This window comes from Palaemon carinicauda, chromosome 30 (genome assembly GCF_036898095.1).
Source record: "Palaemon carinicauda isolate YSFRI2023 chromosome 30, ASM3689809v2, whole genome shotgun sequence".
Taxonomy (NCBI): Eukaryota; Metazoa; Arthropoda; class Malacostraca; order Decapoda; family Palaemonidae; genus Palaemon; species Palaemon carinicauda.
In genome coordinates this window covers 33,015,473-33,037,793 of record NC_090754.1, presented here as the reverse complement: position 1 = coordinate 33,037,793, position 22,321 = coordinate 33,015,473, and the positions used below count along the sequence as shown (strand labels likewise).

The 22,321-nt window shown below is 37.8% G+C and overlaps 1 protein-coding gene across 1 annotated transcript in view; it reads left to right on the top strand.

Annotated features, from left to right (window-relative positions):
• Positions 1-22,321, top strand: part of LOC137623452 (probable E3 ubiquitin-protein ligase HERC1) — a 187,289-nt gene that overhangs the window by 51,215 nt on the left and 113,753 nt on the right. Inside the window, exons 10-14 of the mRNA XM_068354287.1 lie at positions 9,320-9,502; positions 9,671-9,831; positions 13,317-13,451; positions 17,068-17,196; positions 17,853-18,009. Coding sequence (XP_068210388.1) covers positions 9,320-9,502; positions 9,671-9,831; positions 13,317-13,451; positions 17,068-17,196; positions 17,853-18,009 — 765 coding nt within the window. The remainder of the gene's footprint in view (positions 1-9,319; positions 9,503-9,670; positions 9,832-13,316; positions 13,452-17,067; positions 17,197-17,852; positions 18,010-22,321) is intronic.

The window sequence follows — 22,321 nt, the reverse complement described above, 5'->3', positions numbered from 1 at the left end:
TCTGGCTGTTGGTGGTAACGGGGAATGTCTGTCCCGTAGCCCTTTCTGAACAGCTTTTCTCAACATCCAATGGAGATCTTTTAACCAAGACTTTAGAACTAGGTCGATAATTAAAGCAAACTGTAGTAGGCCAAGGACTTGCCCCAGTGGCTATTTGGAGGAGGAAGGGCTCCAAAGGGAGCTCTTGACAGTGGAAAGTATTCTGAGAGACCTTCGAAAGGCCATGAGTGAATTTTATCATGTTCCAATGAAGGCCTAATCATATGAAGCCATTTGTCAGAAATAGTTTAGGTTTTGGAAAGTTGATCAGGAAGCCTAGATCCTGAAGAAATTGAAGGACATGATTGGTGTGTAAAATACACAGTTCTTTCGTCTCTGCCCAAACCAGCTAGTCATTCAGATAAGAAATGACTTGTATTCTTAGCAGCTTTCGGGACTTGATTATTGCATTTGCCAACAATTGAACATCCATAGAGTTATATAGAGGCTGAATTGCATTAGTACTTTGGACCTGTATGAGTTTCTTCTTAGTTGAAACCCTGGGTATGGGTGAAAGTGAGGAGCAATAGGGTCGAGACATTGTGTATCTGAAAAGATAATACAATTTTAGTCCCTTCAGGATAGTAGTTGGCAGACAAGGTTTATGGTCATCATTCTAAAGGTGTTATTTTTGTGTTCATTGAGACCAGAGAGGTCAAATATCACTCTTAACTCAATTGAATCTTTCTTGGGAACCACAAAGTATCTCCCAAAAATAGGTTTTTCCTTTTGCCAAAATCTGTTTTTTTTTAGAATTTAATACTTCATATATCAAGCTGCAGCTGAAGGTGTGTATGGTTTATATTTGGAGGATTTTTGACAATGCTATTATCATGTTTTTAAGCAACTGTCTTTTCATTTTATTAATTTTTCAAATAGTTATTTGGAAAATTAATAGTGGAAATATAGGTTTTACTTTACGTAACACATCTATCTTTAGTATTCTTACTTATTCATTTTTGTACATCTGTTTCATATTTCTTGCCATCAATACTATTTTAGATTTCTGGCAATGAGGTTGGAAATTGTAATAGAATGTATGATTTGATGAACTTTGGCTTTTATTAAGTTGATGAAGTTTTGGTTTTGTTGATCTATAAACAAAAATTCATTAAAAAAAATTTTACTTGAATTCTATAGCAATACATTACTCTGCCAGTTTACCTTTTTTATTATTTGTATTATAATTCTCAATACATCCTCTGTAATCAGCAAAAATTAGCCTACACAATTGCAGTTGATGGGCACTTTCAAGTGTCTATTATCAGTCCTTTTTTGTCTTTGTAATTTAATCGTGTTTTTAATAAGGACAATTCAAGCATATTCTGCCCTCTCCAGCTCTTTAAAAAACTGCTCTTAGAAATGAATTGCTGGACAGATCATCGTCTTGATGTTCGAAACTATTCGCTTCCACTAAGAGAGAGAAGATTTTCCATGTTTAATGTCATGCAAAGTCTTGATTTTCCACGGTTCGTTTGAGGTTTGTTAGTATAGCTCCAAAGATTGAAGGAATTTATTGTGAATTCCTTTGTAAAGGACTGTTTAAGCTTATGATTTATTGTAAGTTCTCTAGAACGTGCATTGAAATTCAGTTTTATTTATATGTATTCTAAGCTATGTTACTGTAAAAGAATGGTAAATAGAACTACCTCCTTCGTGTCTGCTAATCTCAAATTATCGACGGAGGTTTTTTCCCGATTCTTGTTTTTTATGCTAGTTAATATGAGGTATATTTGCCCAGGAATTCAAGTATGTTTATTTTCAGAGTTAGATGCATGTATTTTTTACTTATAGTAAGGTAGTGATAATCAACCATCGTGATTTTGCTAAAGTTTATTGTTTGGTTGCTTACCATTTTTTCCTCTTTTTTTTATCTTGGTTCTGTTTACTCTTGACAGTTGCAAGTTTTCCTATGTTTGACATTTTTTATTTGGAGGAAGTTCTCATACACTATTTTATTTTACTAAAATGTATAGGTAATAGTGATTTTCAAGTACAGTACAGATATGTTGTGGTTATAGCACATTAATTTGAAGAGTTCTTGATTTCATTGGACATTGGTCATAACTGTATTAATGTGTATAGATTTTGAACTGTTGTTTCTTTTACAGATACCTTCTCAGGGTTTAAACTTGTTGTATGAATAATTTTGAGAATAGCACCACCGTTAATTTTTATAATTTGTAAAGCCTCTTAGTAGAGGTGTATGGCAACATTTCAAGAAAGTTCAATATTTTATACCTTTGCAATTTGATTGTATGATGGGGCTTGTCAATGCTATTATCTTGTCTTTAAGCATCTATCTTTTTTTATTGATTTTTTAAATAGTTTATTGGAAAATTGATAGTGGAAATACAGAAGTTTTACTTTGCGTACCACATTCTATCTTTAGTTTTCTTACTTATTCTTTTTAGTTTAGCTATACACTTCTTTTAAGTTTTATGATTTGTAATATTAGTACACAGATGATTTTTGCCAGATTTCATCTTGAAAATATAAGTAGATTTAGGTGTAATGTGATAGAACATTATCCGACAAAGCTCCATCAGTATTTGCTACACCAATTTATTTCTATGAATCTTACCCGAGGTTCATCTTACTTCCTTCTCAAAGTCAGCAAAACTGTCAACATATTGCCTACAAATTCAAAATATCCCACTATAGTAGTTTATTGTGGATATTTGTCAGTGTGTAGAAATAGAGTGCTTTGACAAGCCAACTAAAATCAGGCATTTTAGTCTTCTTGTCATTATTTTTCCGGGCGGCTTTGTCATTCCTCTAGTTATGGAGATTTTATTTATTATTTTTGTTTAAGCAGTGTTTTAGCAGGTTAATATGGGGTATCTTCTTTATTAAATGTACAAGGGGTTATAGTATTTGCTAGAATGTAAAAATTTTCATTCTCTTTGTCATGTTTCGAGGAAAGCATTGTGATTTATAGTCATTGTTCTGGGTGTGTTAACAGTTCCACCTATGAAAAAATGTTTTCAGCTTATAGCTTAACAAGTTCGCATAAGGAGCTCCAGATATAAACCAAAACTTAAAAGTTCAGAGGAAAATCCACTGAAGATTAGGTTAATACTTTACGGTGGGTATGATGATGATGATGATGATGATATTACTGAGGCTATTACCGAGTTATCGGGGGTTGGTAGAAGAGAGCTTCATAAGCTATTTACCAAGTTTATTGTGTACTGTATGTGCAATTTGAAAAGGCTGACATTTTTGGTATAGAGCAGTGATACTAGCCTAACCTGTCCTGACCCAAACCCTAGGCTTACTCATTATGTTATGTCTAGTAGTTTTAGTTTACCAGTTAGCAAGGATTTTGGTGGTACACAATGTATTATAGAGTTGATGGCGTCTCATCTTGAGCCTTGCTCTCTCAAATTACTTTGGATCCTTATATGGAAAAACCCACTCATTTTGCCTATCCGGTCTGCTCTTTTCGACCACTGGATTCTGAGCTAGAAGGTCTTTTTGATAGTTTGAACCCTTATATCCATGTCGTAACATCCCAGACTGGTGAACGCCAGACTGGGGTTCGAGTTCCGCTCAAACTCGTTAGTTCTTTTGGTCGCTCAAACCTAACCATCCTTGTGAGCTAAGGAGCCTATAGGTCTATCTGCTGAGTCATCAGCAGCCTTTGCTTAGCTCTCCTTAGTCCTAGCTTGGGTGGAGAGGGGCTTGGGCGCTGATCATATGTATATATGATCAGTTTCTAGGGCATTGTCCTGTTTTAAGAAAAAGTCTAAAAGTTTCAGTTAAAGCTGAAGAAAGGTTGCATAAAGGCTTGAAAGGCAGTGGCATACTCCCAGTGTAGGCTCGGCAACTTAAATATCTCGACCTATCACTAGAAATGTTGATATGGCAGGTACAGTAGTATTTTTAAAAGTATAAAGAATCATTAATATTTTTATCTCGGGTCACTCATGAACATTACCGCTATTAGTAAACTAACAGGAAATTCAGATTTCAAGAGTGTATGCCTTACCAGAACTGGCTTCAGAAGGTGAGGTACATGTTGTTTTGGAAGAAACCAACACAGGAGTTGAATCCCTATTCTAGTCTATGAAAGCTTATTGCAGAAATGTATCTAGATAAATTAATTCACCTTAGCGATTGGTTGAATTTGGTTTCTCCTACTGATTGCCATGGCTTAAGAGCTTTGGACTTAGCCTCATGAGTCAGGCTGTGAGTAAATCATAAGTCAAGTTACTCCAGGCTGTGAGTAAATCATAAGTCAAGTTACTCAGATCTGGTAATTGCTTGGACCTCGTATGCACCGACTCCTCTGGGCTTATAACAACTAAGGTTGGTTCTCCTGTTGGGACATCTGATTATGCCTTGATTTCATTACCTTATACCCTATACTGTATGGAGCAACTTCTCAAAATGAAAGGTGTTCCGCTAGGGCTGTACAGGAGATGCATAGATACTTGTGACAGTCCTCTGCAGCTGTGTACCTGGGAAAGTTGGCTGTTTTCTGTGATTGGTGTCGTAGAAGGGCTACTTCTCGGGTCAGAGCATCTTTAGCACAGATTGCCAACTTCTTTGTTGTCCTTCGCCGAGAGAAATACCTTTAACTTGCTGCTGTTAAAAGCTATCACTCAGCCTTGAGTATGTCCTTCAAGTTAGGGGCATGAACCTTTCCTCTTCAAGGAAACTATCTGTACATGTCAAGACCTTCAGCCATCTTGCTTACTTTGGGACCTCGGGCTCCCGGAGTGGGATGTCTTTTATTCTCAAGTCTATTACTTGTACCCCGTATGAGCCTTTGAGAAGGTTTATTGCACGGTAAGTTGCATGGACGCTTGTTTGATAACCCACACTGAGGGTTGGAAGGTCTCCTTTAGTTTTTTGCCCGATTTCATGGACTAGGATCGAGGACCTTCTCTGTCCCTTCTCTACACTAAGTGTCAAGTGGTAATTGAGAGGAGATGCTTTTGTGTCTCGTGAGGTCTCTGCAGTGCTATCTGAAGAGGACTCAACATCTCAGGTCTGAGTGTTGGCTTCTCTTCCTTAGCACCAGTAGAACCAAGAAAAATGTATTGATGTACAGACACTTTCTGACTTCATGAGGGATTTAAGAGAATATGCTTTGATCTTTCTTTTGGTCAAGGTACTAGCTCAAAAAATTTGCAGCTATACAGGTGATGGAGTTCGAAAGTGTCAAATAATCTTCATAGCCTTCTTTTTGAGGGATTATACCCTTAAGTCTTTCAACACTTTTGTTCTTTAATATGTGGTGGTGGCTTCAGTAGCTGTGTAGTCAGCCCAGTTCCCATATTGGACAGGGAGTATCTTGTCTATGGTAACATGTTGGATATAGGACTAGATGAAAAGTAGAATAACATTCATCTGCTTCTTCTTTCCTTCCCCTTACTTTGGAATGAAGCATTCACATCATTACATGCTGGATCTGACATTGATGCTGGTAAGCTACATTTTGAAGCACCTTTCTTATTAGACTGGATCTGTAAGAAGTAGTTCTCCCCAACCCTTCCTTAGCAAGGTAAGGATGATGAAATGACTACTAATCAATTGGCCATCGTATACAAGGTATTTAATTTCAGACTGTGCCTCTCGGGGGTTGGAGGAGAAAGATTCCTTCATCAACCAAGTACATGTACTGGGTTCATAGCCAAGTATTAGCCATGTCCTATCAGCCTACTCTTCCCTATGATGGACTGATAGGAGGTTGCTGGCATTTCACGGGAAGAAAAAGAACCAAACAGTTTGATTTTAGGGAGACTTTCTACCCACCAGTGAGTAAGTCTTCTTGTTTCGATACGCATAGGAACAAAAATTAATTTTAAAAGTAATTTGTATTCTTCTTAGCTATACAAACTAGAGTTCTTTAAAGTTAAAGTTATCAGGTCATCCAGCCCCTCACTCCTTAACTAAAGGTCAAAAGTGAATAGTCTTTGATAGAAGAGTGGGTGGGGATACTTGCCTGCACTCACCACCTATCATTAACTACTGTACCTCGTTAAGAATTTCAATGGCTGTCAAGCTCTACTAAAGATATTCCTGTATTTTATAGGACTCAGGTCTGTATAACTAGGAAAGATACAAATTACTTTTTAAATTTTTTTATATTTTGGCTACTAAGGGCTATAGGTCCATGCTTAATTGAGTGGTCAGACCTCCTGAGTTGGATTTATCTACCTTGGTTATTATTGCAGTTTTACTCGGATCTTTTGCAATTGAGAAACATCTGGTTGTCAGGTCTGTTTATTGGAATTTTTGTGTAGTGTTACTGTATCTAACGAGTCGTTGTTTTGAACCTTTGGGAGGTCTTTCTTTAAAGGATCTATGATCAAGACATTTTTTGTTATCAATGGCTTCAGCTAAATGTTTTAGTGTTTGCAGGCTCTTTACAATAATATGGGGTGTTTTTAGGCTCTTAACAATGACGTGGAGCATTTGCAGGCTCCTTGCAATGACGTGAATTGTTTGCAGGCTCTTTATAATAATGTGGTTTTTGGTGTTGATAAAATGATATTGTTTCTCTATTTTGGACTAAGAATGATTTCAAGGCAAAAGGTTTTTTCTACTTTCCCTCCTTGGAGAAAAGGTGAGTTGTGCATCAGAAGTCAGGTTTATTTTTCCAGTTAGAGCAGTTAAGTTTTAATTAAACAAAGGTGGAAATCTTATGGAAAAATTCCCTAAATTGTCTTTTGGGGTTAGGTTTCCAGGGCATCCTCTCTCCAAGAATGCTCTTTTCTCACTAGGGGTTTAGTGACCGAAGCTCACAGAGAATTAGATTCAGGTTAGATGAGGGACTTGAGCATGGCTATTTTCCTTAATTTCTGTTGGAAATTTTACTTTGGAAAGAGTTTTGGTAGCAGCTCAGTGGCATACAGATTCAGTTTTTGTCAAGCACTTTCAAGGAAGTCTGGTTTTCTTATAAGAGTTACTGAGTTTTGCATATGGTGGTAGCTGTGGGTGAAGTTCTAGTATAAGTAGTATTGAAAGTGATTGGGGGAAGATCTGTGTTGATTAAGCTCCTTTGATTTATATAAAGTTATAGTTTATTATTAATTTTCTTGATGAGAGTTACCGAATACTTGGTGCTTTGGTCGCCATTTTAAAGAGCTAGAGTTAATGTATAGGAAGTGCCATTACGTTTATTTAAATTTATTTTGATTTCCAGGCTGTCATTGGGTGTTTATTAGTAAATTTTGGCAATCTAGATTCATGTAGTTTTACATGACTTGATAGCTGGTCAGCTTTGAGCTTGTTTATTGGAGATCTTAGGTAATTGGTTAAGTATTTGAGCTAAAGCATTAAATCTATTAGTTCTTACCTTCACTATAGCACCTCTATCAGAGTGTGGGATTCAGCCAGATGAGCTCCAAGTAAAATTCATAGAAATGAACAGAATTTCAATAATTAGATTAATCATTTCTATACACACCTGGGGTTCATCTCATGCCCCCACCTCTCCACTAAATAGTAATGTCAAGAAGGTACTGTACACATTACAACTTTATAGACTGATATGGCTGTTCTTCATTGGCGTGTCCAAGTGCTCTTTATGCCTGACACCACCATACAATATAACGACAATATGCTACTATAGGGGATATACTATTGAAATGAAAGAAAATGGGATATTTTAATCATGTAAGGTAGACATCAAAATTTTAGCTTGCTTTGAGAAGGAAGCCAGATAAATCCTAGGTTACTATAGAAATAATTAGTTTTATTATTAAAATTCCTTTTATTTACTGATACTTTATCCTATAGGTTTTGTTTTTCTATTTGTTTTTTTTTTGTAAAGATATGTCATATAATTGAATTGTTTTGCTTTTAAAAATCTTATTGATATATGTTGAAGCTTATTACTGACCCAGCATATACAGTAAGTGATGTATGGTTAATGCTAGTTTTGATGCATGGATAATCCTGTGTCATGTAGACTTTTTGCCAGACTTTTCATCAATATTATCAGAGGCTTGTCTCTTTTCGTGCGGTCTCCTTCAAATATTTGTCTGCTTATCCTATACTTCATTGATGGCAAGCTTTTCTATTCTCTTTAAAGAAGTGGCTGCTTTTATTTTCTTGAATAATCCAACTTTAATATACAATTAATAGTTATTACTCAGCAGTTGAAATAAACCAAGCAGCAGCGTTGCATTTATTCTTCCCATATCAGAATAAATATACAATTCAAATAAATTTTTATACCTATGGACTTTGCAAATAAATGTGTTGTACATAAACAGTTTAGCAATGTAAAAACAAAGATTGAGTTTAAACACAACACCACCAGAATTCCTCACCAGATTAAATTCAAAGTACAGTATAGGTTTGAGATTTATATTTTGTTCTGTGAATGGTTCAGGCTTATATTTTAATCCCCTGAACCATTGCACACCTCTGTATTTGTGTTTTCTCTTTCTTTTACACATATTTTTCTAATTAACTGGTTAAACACAATCATTTCTTTAAAGTAGTAAAAGAGTTATCTAGACAATAGCTGGCCATTTTGCCTTTTTAAAATAGTTTAGTCTTGTCAGATTTGTTTGCGTAATATTGAAATGATATAAAAAGCTCCCTTATTGTAAAGTCACCGAAGTTTGCAATTGACATTGTTTATGGTACAGTTCCTCTTACAAGAGACACTTGAGATGGAGAGACAAAACATTTATGACCCTGGAAAGTGGCGAATATGACAATGCTATATTTTTTATAATTATGATTTGAGGGTTCAGTTAAAACTATATTTTGGTGTTATTTGTGTGTAAACAGGATCTTTGTTCCATAAATTCTTGAAAGCTAAAAAAACAGATAAGTGTTCTGGATGTGTTTGTTTACCAAATTTGATCTAACTTTTCTCTTTACAATTTAGATTCACATTTATCACTTGAACTGTACAAAAGTTCATGTATTGAAAAATTGTTTGAAAATTATTATTTATTATATTTTCATCGGAAACAGTTCAGGAAATAAACTAAATTGATTAGACATCATACTTAGTACTGTATGTGAAGTATAGAAAAATTATTGTTTGCTTGCCCTTATTATACAAACATATAAAGAAGAGAGCCTAGTAAATCACCTTACTCTTTCTCATGCCTGGCAAAATGTCTGTTTTCCTTAGTATACTTGTTATTTATCACAGTAGTTGTGTAATTACATTGCAAGACAGTAGAGTAATTTAATGTAAATCGTTTTAGACTTGCACATTAGTATTCATGGTTTACCGTCCTTCTCCTCTCACCTAAGCCCTTGCTGATGTTTTTCTGCCTCATGTGTAACCCCTGGATAGGTCCAGGGAGGTGACACAGCTCATTTTCAGGTTTGGGTGTGGGGATCCGGTCCCTGCCTGGCTCTGGGATCGGCTGAGGCCACCATGCTAAGACCTCGTCCGATAGAAGAATTGGCTGGGCTGAGAATTGTGGACATATCTGCAGGGGATTCACATGCTCTTGCCTTAACACACGAATCTGAGGTGAAGTTAACAATATGCTTTGCACAGTATAGTCATTAATCAAATAGATATTTCTGTGATGTTATATTTGATTTTAGTTGAATCAGCAATTGCAATATTATATCAGTAAAGATTTGAGATAAAAAGGTTTTCTGATAATGTAATATTAATTGTTGCTTATTCTTGAAGGTTTATGCGTGGGGTTCCAACACAATGGGTCAGTGTGGTCAAGGCCATACCTTATCTCCTATTACTCGACCCAAGAAAGTGATGGGTCTTGATGCAGCTGTTCACCAAATAAGTGCTGGTACTACTCATTCAATAGCCTGGACAGCAATCCCCACTGATAGGTATGACTGACTTTTCAATCAAGCATAGTTCTTGTAATTGGTATAGTACTACATGGGTTTTTTTTTTATTTGTGGTTTCTTTTAGATTTAATTACCCTTAACAATATACATTCTAACCTTTGCATAGACAGGATTCTAAAAGAAAAAAAATTAATATTTCATATGAAATGGATTTCTATTGAGACCTGAGAGAAAAAGTTTAGAATTGTATTAAGTGCTTCTCAGAACAAAGAGAAACTACTGAATAAAAAGTAATGCAGTATAAGAATACTATGCTAGAAAAGGAATAGGCCTTCCTAAAATTCAATGAAAAATGTTTAACTAGATTCTAATATTATCAATAATTTAGTATCAGAAGTGGGTTTTTATACTATACAGTATAATTGATGACGGAACTTATCAGATAGGAATATTAATGCAATTGGTAGTAGTTGTTAGATCAATATCCCAACTTAGAAAATCTCTTAAGCTCTCTATTGTCACTTGAGAAATGAACAAAGTATCCTAAACAGTAGACACAGAAACTCATAGCCCATCACTTTCCTTATGTAAAAGAAGGTTTCGCATATTAGGTGTATGAGGCTTCCTATTAGAAATTTCAGAAAAGTACATTATTGATAAAAATCACACCAATTTCTTTATTTATTTCCCTACCATTTTATTTCTACTATTTTTTAGGAAAAATAGGCAACGAAAAGGTTATTTGAAATAGAAATTACAAGATGATAGGATATTTTGAATTAAATTATTAGTGTGTAAACTTATTTTCATTAAAAATATTTTGTTTCATGTTATTTGTAGATGTTTCAAGAAAGAAAGATTCATTTTAATTCTCAGGATTTATTTTTATACTGTACTATGATGGTTAGGCCCTGCTGCTGCCTCCGATGCCTTAGATGACCGCGGAGGTAGCAGCAGTAGGGGATTCAGCATTATGAAGCTTCATCTGTGGTGGATAATGTGGGAGGGTGGGCTGTGACACCCTAGCAGTACCAGCTGAACTCGGTTGAGTCCCTTGTTAGGCTGGGAGGAACGTAGAGAGTAGAGGTCCCCTTTTTGTTTTTGTTTTTTTGTTGATGTCGGCTACCCCCCAAAATTGGGGGAAGTGCCATGGTATATGTATGTATGTATGTACTATGATGGTGTAAATCCATCATTGGAGCATATATGAACGTAACACACCTCTATTTTTGTACTCCTTTTTAGTGTTAGGATCCTGTGTGGTCCCCAAGGATTTTCCTGTTAAAGGCTAAAACAGAGAATTCAGTAGGAAATAAAATACCAAAGAAATACTGTCTTCCCTGTTCCAGGGCCGTTATATCAATGTGCAAAGCACAGACTTGAATAGTTTAAGGAAAACCCACAGGTTCAAGCTGACTGGGTGTATTAAACCCATCATAGCACCTCCAATGCTGAAATTGTGTCAACCGATGACACATCATCACTGAGAACCAATGCTAATGTGGGAGACAATGCCACATGGGCGGTTGTTTCTTGACCAGCTTCCATCTTTCTTATAGTCATCATAGAGGAAGTAACTTTTCCAAATGCTCTTATTTGAAAGCCACTACGTCAATTTTTAAGTTAGTTGCAGTTGATTAAGTTTTGATATTGTTATTCACTATGAATGATATTAACATAATAGAGTTTTTTTTGTATACTTTGCTTTCAGATGTTTGTTTTGATATTGTTATCATGGTCTATGATGCCATACAGTCCAAACTTGCGCAACATTGTGGAAAAGTTAATACTATTTTGTCACCTCTTTATTTTATATTAGTTTTAGATTATTTTTATATACTGTAAATTTTTAGCCTAGCCTTTGTCATTTATCTGCTTTGTAAGTTTTAGGCTAATGTAGCCTAGAGTTGTTTGCTTTTTCCGGCATTTGACACCATTGCTGTTGGCTTTTGTGACAGCTTGGGAAGTGTTTATGTTCAAGTATTTCATCACTCCATATGAGTTTTATATCTGTTTCATATGGTTTGTTAGTCTAGCCCAAGTTATGAACCCTATTTTAGTAAGCTTTAGGCAAGTATAGCCAGGTTTTTTGCGTATATTAGATGTTTATTAGATATTTTTACTTCGTTGGCAAGTCAATGCAGTAATAGCCCTCTTTACGTTGGTTTGGCATACGTTAGTTCTGACTTCACTCATTTGTAACTACTGTATTAAATAGAAAAATAAAATTTGCGCTACTCCGTTTTACGGGTCCTTACGTCGGTCTCAACTTCAAACTATTACGATAAAAAATTTAATTTTTTTTCACCTATTTATAAAATTAGTAAATACATTTACATTCATTATGTAAATATTTGTGGATCAATATACATAGCATGAACAGAAAATATTATAGTAGCCCTATAAGTATGAAGGAAAATATGCTTTACATCTGACAACTTTTCCATTCTGTCCGAGGCGTTCAATACAATACAGGCTCTAGCATGTAACTTTATTATGACCAAAGTGGTCTCTCAGTGTGAAGGAATAAATTTCATGGTATTTGATGGTATTTAGAGGGATAGTAACCTCTGTATGTACAGTCTTCTCTTGTCTTGGTTACAAAGTCAGTCCAGGAATAGTACTGTAGTTTTGCTAGATTTATTGCTCTCACCGGAGCAGATCTCCTTGTTTCTATTGGTGGACCATTTTAGATGTTAATCCCTTAATTCTTATGAGGTTAACTACTTAGCCAATTAATTTTATCTTTGACTGAAGAGGAGTATTAGGTCATCTTTTAGTTTCACTCCTTTTGGCTGACTGTCACATGGTATTTTTTATTTTTATATACTGCAGTTTTGTTTTTGGAAAAACTGGGTAATCATTCTGTATTGTTGTTCAATTCTTGATTTTATCTTCCTGTGGGGGAGGGATTTCAGTAAGTTAAGTTATTCTTTTATGGTTTATTTCTAAATTACTGCTTTTAGATAATCACTATCCCACCTCGTGGGTCAATGTGGTATTCAGCACCGTGGTTTTCCGGGTGAGGTTATTGAATTAAACAAATTTTATTGGAAAATAAATTTTTTTTCAGTATCTACCTGAAACTCATAGGTTCTCCCTCCCACCATCCTACTTGTATTGTTTCTTAACTGTTGAAAAGATTTTCACTTGACTTGAGGGATAGTGAAAGATTGTGGCGACAATAATGACTGTAAGAAGAGGTAGTATCCAGAGTATAGTATCACAGGAAGATCAGACATAGTATAGTAAATGCAGAATATCCTATTTTAGTATTATATTTTTTCAAGAAGCTCTTGTTTCAAAGGTCATAGGACTAAATTTTATGTAATTATTGAACTAATGAATTTTACTATGTAATATGCTTTTGAAAAATATGGAATGTTTCTTTGAAATTTGAGAGTGAAAAATGCATATTGTATGACAATCTTTTATATTGACTAATGCTATTCTAAAATACTATACTTACACTTATAGCTTTTTTTTATTGTATGATATTGTACTAACTTTGACTTATATTTCAGACGAGTTGTTTCTTGGCATCGGCCATTTTGTGTTGACCTTCAAGAGGGAACGTTCTCACTCCTCCGTACTTTCATTGAACAGTATTGTATGTTTGATGACCCTGTGCAACCAGTTACTCCATTTGCATCACTCAGGTAATATTTATTTCCTTAGTGGTGTTTTTTAAGTATTTTTTCATGCCTGGTATTGATGTTTCCCTTTAAATTCAAGCCCAGATACAGCTGTTTTATGTGATGCTTCCTCACTTACTTAGAATTAGCGCTATAAATTGGCATGCTAATTGAAATAGCCCTCCAATTTTCAAGATGATTGTACTTTATCAAGAAGCAATTTATTTGATATGTAATGGTTGAAAAGATTGCTTTAATTTATTGTGTCCTTATTTTAGGATATTTTTTTTGTACTAAGTATGGGAGGTTCAGGTGCCACACCACTCAAGACATAAAATGTCTCCTTTCATTCAGGAGTATTTTTTCAAATGTACAAAGCTTATCCAGTACTGATTTTATAGTTCCAGTGTGTTAGAAACATTAACTCTTTTTAGATAAGGAACATGATCTCCAAGAAATATTTGGTGTGGAATGTACTAGAGAAGTTAATGATGCAGTTTATTGCCACCAGATTCAAGATGGTTCTTGTATGTAACTTTGCTCTGGTTGAGATTTGCATCAGATGACTTTGATAGTTATGTTCAATGTTTCTATTTTTTAATCCTAACAGTCAGGGTTGGTTGGTAGGCATACAATACAATTTATACTTAATCTTACATTATGATTAAAATAACCTTCATCACTGTCATCATTATTACCACTTTTTGTGCATGTCCATTTTTTCTTGAAAATGTGACTTATGATTTTGGAATTAAGCACCTTGGATGACTTCACTATTTGTAATCTGTTTTGTTGTTGATAAATGTTTTTACCCTGTTTGGATATATTTTTCTAAATTTACCAGAGATTCTCTTCATCAAATAAGAAAGCAAATTGGAATCAAATGAAAGATCTATAATGTTATACTTGATAAGTCAAATGAGTAAGCAAGTAGTGAATTACTGCAGGCACTAATAATACAGGAATTAACTTATAATTCAAAATCTGTACTTATTTGTAAAATATAAGTTTTATTATTTTCCTAGAAAAGGAGTTGAACCCAAAGAAAGACTATATTATTAGTCAAGATGAAATATTGATCACTTAAAAATACCTCAACTTCAGTTGGTTTTTCCAAAAGAGGAATGAGGAATCAATATGGTGATGTCTCGTTTACCCAACATGTATTTCTCTGCCACATCTTAAACACAGGGAAAAAAGTGTTTGAACACCTTTGTAAGAATTTTGTTTCTTATTTATTATCATGGACAAATCTTTTCATTGAAAGAATGAACAGCATATAATTCTCAAGTTAGTACTGAAATGATTTGGTTTAATATGAAAATTGTGTTATTTTAAGTTGCTCCTCCCCCCTGGCCCTGTTCCTCTGCCTCCCACCCACGATACCAAACAAGACATCAGTCATGCAAGTTGTAGAGAGCTGCTCTTTGCTTGAATAAAATCACAAAATGATATCTAATATCACATTATATCATCTTCTTACTATAAATAATTACCTGATAGTGGCTCAATCCATATAAATCTTCCCCGTATTTTCCCTTACTTTGTTATAAATCTCTCAATGCCAACACCATTTACTTGCAGTTCACAGATCTTAGGAAATTTTCTCAATATCGGTAACACATGAAATATGTAACCCCGATATCTGTAGAGAATGACAGATGACAAGATTTATTTTTTTTTTATTTCCATCTTTATTTTCTCAAGTACCATCTCAACAAAATTATATTATTTTCATGTTTAAGATGTATAATATATAGATATACCTCAGGATACGAAATTAATTAGTTCCGGAGTGGCTTTTGTAACATGATTTTTTTTGTATAATGAATCACGATTTACATGTAAATCGCCTAATTCGTTCCAATCCCTACGAAAATACCACATTAGACTTTATAATACAGGTTAAAGGTAAATCTAGAATGAAATAGAGCCAAATACATTTGAATCTTTCATTATACCTAACATAACCGTTAATACCTGCAAATGAAGTAAATAGAACATAATGCAATGGTTAATGAAAAATAATAATACAAAAAATTATACAAAAATGTGGAACCTTACCTTTCGATTGAGGCGATGTCCGAAAGCAAAAAAGGCAGTAGAGGAGGAGGTCAAATGACAGAAAACATTAACAAATGGCAGAAAACATTAACACTTAACTATGAAACACTTAAAATTAATTTTTTTTTTCTTTTTTTTTGCCTTTATCTAATTCTAATTTTTTTTTACTGTTTTGCACTTTCTAAATTTCATAAGTTATTTCTTTACTTTTACTTTTTTTTTTTTTCTGGATGATTTTGACCTTCTCTTTCACTTACTAGTGGCCTGTTTGAAAATACCATCGTTCAGCTAGCTCTTTATGCATATTGCGTAAAATTTTTCATAATTCTGACCATCCTTTGCATTCAGATCTTCTCAGACAGTACCATCCTGCTCATAATACTAGGTATACAGTTAATTCTAATAATCATGCCTTCTCCATCATTTGGCTCAATACGATAGAATTCTAAAGTTTTATTCCAGCTGCGACTGAATTGTGGAATGATGTTTCTAATCACTCAATTGAATCGGTGGAACTTCAAAAGTTTAAACTTGCGGTGAATGTTTTTATGTTGAACAGGCTGATATAAGTGTCTTTCTATAGTTTATGTATGAAGATCTGTTTTAATGTTGTTAATGTTCTTGAAATATTTTATATTGTTCATTACTTCATTTATAGTTTATTTCCTTTCCATACTGGGCTAATTTTCCCCGTTGGAGTCCTTGGGCTTATATTGTCCTGCTTTTCCAACTAGGATTGTAGCTTGGCTAGTAATAATGATGATAATAATAGGACCTAGAGTTATGGTGGTTGGTCAAATTTTACCGTATAATATGTGGGATCCAGGTATGATGAACTCATCTTTGGTTTTCTGATGCATACTTTTATTTAGTCACTTCTGTACCCTTTTACACAAAATAAGTACCGAGGATTTTACTTCTAGGGTTTTAATTACAAATTGTTTTTTATTCAGAGGGCCTGTCCTCTCATGACTTGTTAATAACCAAAGGTTTTTGGATTTGGTATGTCTTCATACTTTAGATGCTCATTTTGACTCCATCAAGCCTCGTCTGTTGGACGTCAAATCTCTTCTCTTGGACAGCAGGAAAGCAGTTCCTTTCCTCCTTGGTTTCTATTCAAATTAGATGAATGAAATGGGTTTGTATTTAAACAGATTTAATATTAAAACATACCTGAATTCACTCAATACAAACTCATAACTTGTATCTCATTAGTCCACTTCCATGCTCCCTTGTTCCTCAATAGGTGGCTTGAACACCACAGAAGGTGATCAAAGTAGCCACCTGTGACCTAAATGCAACTTACTTGGAAACCACCATTTTGTAACCTGTGCTCAACTTAGCAGTAGCAGCTAAGGTCTTAAGGTTGGAGCATCTGAGAATTTACACAGATGCACGAAAGACCAAGTAAAACTATTAGCTTTGTGTTGACAAAGAATTATTTTTGCTTAGCGTATCTATTCCTGTTGATAAGCCTAAGAATTACAATAATAGAAATTAGGACTCAAATTTTCCAAATACTGGATTGTGCAGTAATTGTGAATACAATTTAACCTGAATTAATTTTTTTTTTCAGAGATCAAGAAAAATTTGTGTCTTTATGTCTTCAGCTTCTCAATACACATTTATCACTAGCACTGACTGGGGGTATGACGCAGACAGTCCTTGGTTCGGAGGCTACAGTTTTGAGAGAGCTTCTCTTTAGGTATGTTATATGGGGACATAATGTAAATAAAGTTTGCTTTCCTCTGCGTGGTAAGTAAGCCATTAGAATACTGTGTTATTTATATTGTTCATATCTGGGAATTCAAGGGAAAAGTAATTACAGTATAAAGGATGCAGCAGCCATTGCCTGGCCCTCCCTGATCCTAGCTTGGGTGGAGAGGGGGCTTGGGTGCTGATAATATGTAATATGGTCAGTCTCTTGGACATTGTACTGCTCGATAGGGCAATGTCACTTTCCCTTGCCTCTGCCATTTATGAATGGCTTTTAAACCTTTAAACCTTTACTGTGCCTATGTTGATTATAATTTTATATTATCTAATATTTGTGTTATGGAATTCTGTGATTTTTCTTATCTTTTAAACTGAGCATGCAATATCACATATCACTATTAAATAAAGTACTATTATGCATTCAAGATTTTTTTTTTTTTTTGTATTTTAAGAATTTTTTTTCAGTTGATTATTAATATTATAGGCCACATAGAGCTTTGAAAGTTGGTTAATAGAAGCATTGTTAATGTACAATGTCTTAATTGATATGCATTATGGCCATTTAAATGTTCAGAAAAGAAGTTTCCTTCAGGATAATTGTCCAGATTTTTCTTTTGTTTAATATAGATGTGTTATTTTTTATAGGTTAGTTGATGCTAAGTTACCTCGTGCTATTGAAGCTGGAGTTTGTGAGGGTTTAAGTTCACCATTGCTGTTACCCCCTTTGGCATCACGTATGGGTCTCCTTTATACCCTACTTCCAAAATCACCAGAGGACTGGGGACAACTTTCAAGAGGCCAGGTATGTTTAAGGAAACGTGTAAAATACTCATTCAGTACTTTACTGAGAAGGGCCACAAAAGTGTGTTAAGGAGAAGATATTTTAGCAAAATTAGCATTAAATATAAAGCTGTTTGATGTATATTTAGAAAGGAAATGATGCAGTAACAAAATCATAAGAAGAAAGTTAACTAACCTTTTATACTGAAAATCTTTAGAGGGTATTGCACTGATCCAGGAATATACTATTTTTTCAATATTAATCTTACCCGATAATCATGTAGCTGTCAACTCCGTTGCCCGACAGAAATCTACGGACGGGATACGCCAGCGATCGCTATACAAGAGGGGGGTGTACTCACCAGCGCCATCTGTGGTCAGGTACTCCAGTACTTCTTGACAACACCACCTCAATTTTTCCTCTGTCGTGCCGCCGGCAAGACCTACATGGATACGCTGTTGATTTTGGAGTCTTTGTTCACGGTTTTGGTGAAGTATTGCTCTAAAATTTAGCCTTCGCTATACAGGAAGCTTTTCCCTTAGCTTAGTTAGCTTTTGGAATTAAATTGATTTATTGGTTAACGATCTTTGCTTTACTTTGGAATTCCCCCTTGACTGTTCTCTAAATTCAAGATGTCCGACCACTCTCAAGCTCCTAGACAAAGGCGATGTAGTGTTAGGACTTGTAATAGGCGTCTTCCGAAGGCCTCGGTTGATCCTCACACCGTTTGTTCCGACTGTAGGGGAAAATCCTGTCAGTTGGAAGATCGATGTGGGGAATGTGCTGGGCTTTCGGAATTCGATTTTAATGAATTCCTCAAGTATACGACTAGGTTAGAGAGGGAGAGAGTTAGGAGGAGTTCTTCTCGCTCTTTGGTTTATTCCTCCCCCCATGATCCTCAACCTTTTCCTTCCCCTGTGGTGGTGACCCCCGAACCTATTACGAGTGCTCAGCCTGATATGTCGGATATGTTACGTGCCATTCAGGCTCTAGGTGATAAGGTGGAGTCTTTAGTGAGTGACCACAATCTTCTCTTGGCAGATGTCAAGGAACTTAAAGTGAAAAGTGCAGTGGGAAGTGTTAGTGCCAGTGCTGTGCCTAGTGTCAGTGTCAGTGTTGCGCATGAGGATACTTCTGTGCGTGCCAGTCGTCCTCCCAGTCCGGGACCTCTTGCAAGCTCCCAAGCCCAGGGGAGAAGCAAAGTCGAAGGGCAAAAGGGTTCGGCAGGCCTTGATCGGCGCACAGTTGTATCCTCAGTGGTTGCGGGCGTATCTGATAGAGATCGTCACTTCCACTCCCAGACGATTGAGCCCTTAAATTCCTCGTCTGCGGAAGATGTTTCCAGGAGGAAACGCTGGACCCAGGTCTCACGACCTCTTAAACGTAAGGTCCCAGCCGAGCGAGTCCAACGGCCCAGGTGTAGCCACTGGGCCAGTTCGGACTCGCCGCAGTCATCTGATGACTGCACACCTCCTAAGAGAGGTAAGGCGATGCCTCAACAGGCCTCTGCTGAACCTCATGCTATGAGGCAGCCAACTTCTGTTGATCCCAAGTTGTCTATGCTGCAGACAATGCAGTCTCAGATTGCGGTTTTGATGCGGTAGTTTCAGGCAGAGAAGGTTAGCACACCTCCTCCTGCGAGCGCTCCTCCACCTCTGCGCAGTCCACCCTGCCAGACGTATGATGTTGAGGCTCCTCCTGCCTCCATGCGTGAGCTGCCGCATTGGGAGTTGCCAGGTACCAGCGCTTTGCAGCAACCTCCTCTTACCTTGAGGCAGGAGCCTCTTGCTATGCGGCAACCTCCTCAACCCTTGAGGCAGGAGCCTCATGCGTTGCGGCAACCTCCTCCACCCATGAGGCAGGAGCCTCATGCGTTGCGGCAACCTCCTCCACCCATGAGGCAGCAGCCTCATGCTATGCGGCAAACCGCCTCAACCCTTGAGGCAAGAGCCTCTCTCTGCGCAGCAACCTCCGCAACCCTTGAGGCAGCCGCAACCCTTGAGGCAGGAACCTCATGCCATGAGGCAGCCTCCTCAACGCATGCAGCAGCCGCATTCTTCGCAGCATGAGCCTCTTCCCATTCAACACGAACCGCTTACCATGCAGCATGAGCCTCATGCCTTACAGCATTCGCTTCTGACCACGCTTGCTCCTCAGACCTCCGCAGAACCTCCTTCACCTCAGCCTCATGACTTTGTCATTGCCAGCCCTCATCCTCTTCAGCAGAGGCGTGATGATGGATCCGCAAGTGCGCATGCACCCGTTCTACAGGATTCAGCCATTCAGCATGCCGCTATACCGTTACCTCTCGCTTCTCAACTCTCAGGAGATGAGGTTTCTGAGGATGAAGCTGCTCACCTGGATGATCCTTCTTCTGATGTGGAGGAACACAAGTCGTCGCCACCTTCATTAGACTTTCGTAAGGTCCTGACTCTGTTCAGAGAGTTATACCCTGAACACTTCGTTTCTGCAACCCCTCGTTCTCCCCCATCCGAGTTTTCTCTAGGCATGCAGCCTATTAAGTCTGCCTACACCAAGCTTGTCCTCGCCAGATCATCGAAGAGAGCTTTGAGGGTTTTAGGGGATTGGTTGCAGTCCAAGCAGCAACTGGGAAGGACATCTTTTGTGTTTCCTCCTCCTAAGCTGGCTTCTAAGTTGGGCGTCTGGTATGCCACGGGAGAGGAACCAGGCTTGGGGGTCCCTGCCTCTGCCCAGGCCGACTTCTCAAGTTTGGTTGACTCTCCCCGTAGGTCGGCTATGAGACGCTCCAAGGTCTGCTGGACTTTTTCTGATCTGGACCACTTGTTGAAGGGAGTCTTTCGCGCCTTCGAAATTTTTAATTTCCTCGATTGGTGCCTGGGGGCCTTGAGCAAGAAGACTGCCCCTTCTGACAAAGACTCGGCCATGCTGATCATGTCCTGTATGGACAGAGCAATTCGCTATGGTTCTGGCGAACTTGCTTCTATTTTTGTCTCAGGAGTCCTCAAGAAAAGGGAACATCTATGCTCCTACTTATCTACTGGTATCACCCCTTGCCAGAGGTCACAGTTGATGTTTGCTCCTCTCTCCAAGTTCCTGTTTCCGGAGGAGCTAATCAAGGAGATGGCTGCGGCTCTTATCCAGAAAGATACGCATGACCTCATGGCCTCTTCAGCACGTAAGGCTAAAATCGTACCTTCAGTGCCGAGATCTTACCGCACCCCTGTAGCTGATACACCTGCTACCAGATTCATTCCGCCCTTTCGTGGCAGAGCCCCCAGCCAAGGAAGTTCCCGTGGAGACAGTCACAGGGGCAAGTCCAAGAAAGGTGCCAAGTCCACGAAAAGCAAGCTTTGACTTCCCTCCTCTCCAGACAGCTGTAGGAGCCAGACTCAAGACCTTCTGGCAAGCCTGGGAAAGAAGAGGTGCAGACGCTCAGTCTGTCAAGTGGCTAAGGGAGGGTTACAGAATTCCGTTCTGCCGCAATCCCCCTCTGACCACATCTCCCATCAACCTCTCTCCCAACTACAAGGAGAAGGACAAGAGGCTAGCGTTACATCAAGAGGTGTCGCTCCTGTTACAGAAGGAGGCAGTGGTGATAGTCCGGGACCATCAATCCCCGGGCTTTTACAACCGTCTCTTCCTGGTGGCCAAGAAGACAGGAGGTTGGAGACCGGTGCTGGACGTCAGTGCGCTCAATGCTTATGTCACCAAGCAGACGTTCACTATGGAGACGACGAAGTCGGTCCTAGCAGCGGTGAGGCAGGAGGACTGGATGGTCTCGTTGGATCTGAAAGACGCCTACTTTCACGTTCCCATCCATCCAGACTCCCAACCTTTTCTGAGATTCGTCTTTGGAGAGGTTGTGTACCAATTCCAAGCCCTGTGCTTTGGCCTAAGCACGGCACCCCTTGTGTTTACGCGACTGATGAGGAATATTGCGAAATTCCTTCACTTGGCAGACATCAGAGCCTCCCTTTATTTAGACGACTGGCTATTAAGAGCCCCCACAAGTCGTCGCTGTCTGGAGAGTCTCAGATGGACTTTGGATTTGACCAAGGAACTGGGTCTCTTGGTCAATTTAGAGAAGTCCCAGCTCGTTCCTTCCCAAACCATCGTTTACCTGGGAATGGAGATTCAGAGTCGAGCTTTTCGGGCTTTTCCGTCGGCCCCAAGGATCAACCAAGCCCTAGAGTGCATCCTGAGCATGCTGAAGAAGAACCGATGCTCGGTGAGGCAGTGGATGAGTCTAACAGGGACTCTTTCATCGTTAGCCCTGTTCATCGAGTTAGGGAGACTCCACCTCCGCCCCCTTCAGTACCATCTTGCAGCTCACTGGAACAAGGATATGACG